Here is a 5,320-nt window from a genome sequence, read left to right as displayed (position 1 = left end):
TATTATCATTTTGTTTGTATTAATTAATATATTATATTATTAGAGATTTGTTTTAATTATATTTTAAACATTATAATTGATTAAAATTTTAAGATGTTATTTTTGGTCATTTTACATTTTTGTCAATTACTTTTTACCAAACATGATTTATTTATGAGCTAGTTTATCAACTACAAGCTGACTTATATAGTGGTTAGCCAAACATAGCCTAAACCTCCATCTATGGGGGTGCTTGAGATTGCTTATAAAAATAACTTATTGACTTATTCCGGCGTGGTACCGGTAACAAATATTTTTGAGTATTTGGATAAACAACTTATACCGGTGCCAAACCGGTAATAAAAAGTTTTTGAAGAAGTTAAATCGTTTTGACTTATAATAAGTTGATAAGTGCTTTTGTAGAAAAATATAACTATAACGAATATATATATATATATATATATATAAAATTTAAATTTGTTATTAATGTAATATATTCACATCATATAACATTTATATTATATAAAAAATATAAAAAAAACTGTCCGTTTTTGTCACTTTTCACTTAAACCCTGCGGAAATTGTTCCCAGAGCTCCTATAAATTGCTGCAAAACCCCCCTTTCTGATTTTCAGCAGAGAGCAAGCTTCTTCTCCTTAGTTGTAAAAGACAACAATGGAGTTGGGTTTCTTCCTAGATTTTCTTTAAATTTTGCCACCCTTACTTCTTTCTTTCAAACCATCGTTAGTGTTATTGAAAAATTTGGGGTTTTCACATCAAATACAAGATCATTGCTGATGGATTGATGGGTAGGTTTCTTAATTTTCTTCATTTCAAAGACTTCATTGCTGTTTTAATTCTAATATTTAATTGGAGTTCCTGGTTTTTCAATTGATTTCGTAAAGCTGGTTTAGTTGAATTCATGTACCACCATGTGTTTGATTAATTTACTCAATGAAGATCTCTTGTTAAATTTTCTTTCTTCTTGGATTAATCGATTTGGGTGTTTTTTCTATCGAGTTTCAGGCCCCTTTTGGTGTGGGTTTACCAGATAGAGAGTTGATTAAAAGTAAGTATGCTTTTTATTCATGAAATCTCTTCTGCCATTTTTCTGAATCAATGTGAATGCGTACCACATAGCATTGATCATAATGTTATAACATGACCTTTTCTTGCGTTACTTTATTTCATATGATTATAATTTGTATGAAATTTGAATGTATATGAGGATGATTTGGCAAGAATCATGATTCATGGGTGTATATCTTGTAGAGGGTTCCTTTTATTTCAATTTCTCAGGTTACTTTGATTCTTTTTTCGAAATTGATTATTGTTATCTTGTCTTGTTCTTAATTTCATGTCTGATTGGGGATTAATGAGGCAAGTAAATAAGGATCGTCTTGTTAGAAATTTGAATTTATATGAATTTTGATTTGGGAATTTGGAAGGATAATAATTGATTAGTGTATATCTTGTTGAGAGTTTGTGTATTGTGTTCTTCCTTTTGAATGACTTCTTTTTCATTTCAATTTCTCTGGTTAGTTTGATTCTTTTTTTAGTATTATTATTAATAAAGAATTGTTCTTAGTTTCATGTTTGATTGGGGGTTATAGAGGCATGTAACCCCCCCCCCTTTCAAATCACATCTATTATAGGGTATTTTTTTGGGGGGGGGGGGGTTATTTTTTTGGAAGGGTGTCCCCGGCTATGCCCAAACTAATCCCGGGGCAAATTGGGACTGTAAGACATCAACCCTGATAAACTCAGTGGGCACAATTGTTGTGGACGCCTGAAATTGAACCTAGGGCAGATGGGATATTCCACCACATCTCCCTGGGCCTCAATCACTACGCTACAACCCTTGTGGTTGGGGGGGATTTTGATGGGGATGCTAGCAATAAAGTTATAAAGAAAACCACAAGGGTTGCGGCGTAGTGGTTGAGGTCCTGGGGGATGTGATGGAATATCCCATCTGCTCAAGGTTCGATTCCAGGTGTACACAACAATTGCGGCTACTGAGTTTAGCCTCTACTGATTTTTTGCGCTCACAATTTGCCGGGATTAGTCTAGGCATAGCCTGGGATACCCTACCAAAAAAAGTTATAAAGAAATTAACCCAATTATTTAAACATGAATTCCCCCTAATTTCCCTGAAATTTTCTCATCATTTCTAACAAGAATGTTTGAATATGAAGGTTTTCAAGAAAAGATCATGGCTGAAATGAAGGCTAAACTCAATTGGCCCGAAGAGGAGGATGGAGAATTGGATTCCGATTATGATTGGGATTGTTCAAGTGTGTCGGGTCTCAGAAAACTTATGACAGACGGCTTACATTCATGTTTTGGTAACGCTGTAAAGAAAATTGTTGAAAATGGGTACCCCGAGCAGGTTGCTGAGTTCGTGGTTTTAAAATCGGGTCCTTTCTTTGGTTCCAAAGACATGGTGTCTGTGATTGTGGATCGTGCTTTAAATAGTCTCCGAACCAAGGGCTGTCATGATTCAAAGTTTTATATATTTGAAGAATTACACACCTTGGTGGAGTTCATGATATTGGAGATGGTAACTATGCTTCGAGAAGTTAAGCCATTTCTATCTGTTCGTGAGGCATTGTGGACTCTTTTGATCTGTGATCTGAATGTAATTCATGCGAGTGAGGCTGAATTGGATCCAATGAAGTTTTTCATAGATAGTGTGAAGGCTGCTCATGAAATCGAAACCTCATCTGATTCAGAGTCTCAAAATCAAGAAATTTTAGCCTCGAATGTCGAGAAACAAGATATGGTCGTCAAATCTTTGAAGAGCAGTCCTAAAAGTTCAAAATCCGGGAAAAGAATTGAAGACAAATGTCCAAGTTGTAGAAAATGGTGCTCGGGGAATAGTCACAAAAAAGACGCGGTTCGAGAGAAGATGTTCCGTTTTGAAAAGCCTTATAAGGGAAGAATGTCGAAGAAGGCCCTAAAGGAAAAACTTGCAGCCTGGGGTGATTTGGTTTCCGACAAGAAACACCCGTCTTGCGAATCTTCTTCTGGAACCAAGAAAACCCCGACTTTGGCTTTGAAAGAAACCGAAGAAACTGCAAAAGCTACACCAAAGCCTGAACCAGTAGCCCCAGTGGCTGCACCAGAACCGACTAAAACTGTGCAACACTATTTGGCGAGTATCCCATATGATGAATCAAAGGGTGAACATGTTCCTAGAGATGTTAAGGATAAAATTCTGTTGGCTGCAGTTGATCAAGTTCTAGCGCTGCATAAAGAACTTCGAGACTGGGATGATTGGGCCAATTTGAAGGTTATGCAGGTAGCCAAACGGCTTAGCCAAGATCGGGCGGAGCTTAATAAGTTGAGGGCAGAAAAGGAAGAAGCTGAGAAGATGATGAAAGATAAGCAGGTTGCGGAGGAGAATAACATGAGAAAGCTATCGGAAATGACTACTGCTCTGAATAACGCCAATTACCAGATTGAGATGGCAAGTTCAGCTGTCGTAAGGCTCAAGTCTGAAAAAATCATCCTAAAGAAGGAGATGGAAGCAGCAAGAATTCGAAGCTCGATTGAAGCTAAAAGATTGGAGGCGGCTTTGCAGAAAGAGCAGGAAGCTTATAAGAAGTCTCAGTCTTTTGGGACCGAAAAGAGCTTATTGGAGGAAGAACTTAAAGCACTAAAACATGAGGTGGTTCCAATTCAACGGAGCGCAGAGAAAGCTAAAGATCTTCTTTCACAGACCCAGGTACCCGCTTATCTTTTTTCGCTTAACTAACAAGTGGGTTTCTCTAAATTTTACTAATTTAACTAAAAAACTTCAGATTCGATTAGCAAATGAGGAAAAGGAGACTGCTAAAGTTGTTTTGAAATACGAATCGTTGAAGAGGGAAAGAGAACTTATCGAAGAAATGGCGAAATCCGAGGAGGAAATGGTTGTAGAAAAGGCAGAAAAGAAGCTCCAAAAGTTTGAGAACGAAATGAAGAGAATCCAATATGAGATATCTGCAATGAAGCTAGAGCAAGAAACCAAGAAAATTGCAGCAATGCGAACGGGAATGAACTGGCCGGTTTTTGAAGGGTCTAAAAGCTCAGAAATCTTGAGAAACAACAATAAAAATGGAAATTTGAGGCAGAAGAAGGACAGGGAATGTGTGATGTGTTTAACAGAAGAGATGACAGTGGTTCTTGTTCCTTGTGGGCATCAAGTTCTTTGTGCTGATTGCAATGTGATCCATGAACAGAATGGAATGAAGGATTGCCCTTCTTGCAGGACTCCAATTCAGAAAAGGATCAATGCCCGTTTCGCCAAATCTTAAAGAATTCCGTTTCCGATTTCTGATTCCTGGTTTCGGAGGTTTGATGATTCCGTTTTTCGTGTCGGTTTGTTGTTGTTGTTGTTGGATTTGGGGGGGCAAATAGTATGTTTGAGTTAGTTTTTATTTTGAATGCAAAGAATAATGGCAGTTAGCATATTTGAGATTAAAGAAACAGATGGGGTTTAGGGTATAGTGAAGGTGGTCAAGTAGTGGTCTCTTTGGATAGTCAACAATAAAATGTAAATTGAGGAATTTGGTCCTTTGAATGAAGTTATTGTATATTGCCCCCAAGCTTTTGACTATGTTTTCATTTTTATGCCACCCAAAATCATGTATGTGATTGAAAAGTGTTGTGTTTGTGGTATTTCAGTATATTTTCAACAGATTTTTTATAATTCCTGTAAAATAGAAAATTAAAAATTAAAATCTCTATAAATTGTTAATTTCGCCCCTGTGTTGAAACCGTGATTTTCTACCCTTACAGTTTATTATTGTTGTTATTGTTTTTTTCGTTCTTCATACTTGAAGTTAGCTTCAGGTAGAGATGGCCAAATGGGCCCGGCCCGGCCCGTAACCGACGGAGGACCGGGACCGGGACCGGAGAGGGACCGGGACTGACCGGGACCGGTAGGGACCGGTTGAGGGACCGCCGGTTATGATCCGGTTAGGGTTTTTGACGTTTTTTGGGACCGGGACCGGTTAAGACCATAAGGGACGAAAATAACAATAAATTACAAATTATAGGTACTAAAGTTGCAATTTTAACAAACCACAAGGGACGAAGAATGTAATTTACTCTTAATCATATTTAAAAAATATTAAATAATAATAATAATTAATCATTGATTGAAATATATAAATAAAAATCATTTCTGAGAACATAAATATGGAATTTGTTGGAATAAAATAGAGAATAAAATCTAAATTTTTTCTAATTTAAATAATTTGTTGAAAATGTTTTCAAAATCTGTATACGAGAAATTTTTAGGGCTTTTTACATAAAATCAATTTTTTTTATTAACCTGGATATCCAATCTACTATGC

At 36.5% G+C, this 5,320-nt stretch overlaps 1 protein-coding gene across 1 annotated transcript; it reads left to right on the top strand.

Annotated features, from left to right (window-relative positions):
- Positions 1–624: 624 nt before the first annotated feature.
- On the top strand, positions 625–4,519 carry LOC112507984 (putative E3 ubiquitin-protein ligase RF298). The gene is made up of 4 exons (XM_025112751.1): positions 625–787; positions 1,005–1,047; positions 2,174–3,705; positions 3,782–4,519. Exons 3-4 carry the CDS (start codon positions 2,191–2,193, stop codon positions 4,274–4,276), a joined length of 2,010 nt encoding a protein of 669 aa, XP_024968519.1. The 5' UTR covers positions 625–787; positions 1,005–1,047; positions 2,174–2,190; the 3' UTR covers positions 4,277–4,519.
- The last annotated feature ends 801 nt before the right edge of the window (positions 4,520–5,320 follow it).

Source organism: Cynara cardunculus (assembly GCF_001531365.2).
Source record: "Cynara cardunculus var. scolymus isolate 2C chromosome LG 2, CcrdV1, whole genome shotgun sequence".
Lineage (NCBI taxonomy): Eukaryota > Viridiplantae > Streptophyta > Magnoliopsida > Asterales > Asteraceae > Cynara > Cynara cardunculus.
This window is presented reverse-complemented; position numbering and strand designations above follow the sequence as displayed.

Bases quoted from the DNA above. Each gene is read 5' to 3' on its own strand.
- LOC112507984 (XM_025112751.1), top strand. From the start codon at position 2,191: ATGGCTGAAATGAAGGCTAAACTCAATTGGCCCGAAGAGGAGGATGGA. The intron at 3,706-3,781 runs GTACCCGCTTAT...AAAAAACTTCAG, and splicing joins ATCTTCTTTCACAGACCCAG to ATTCGATTAGCAAATGAGGA.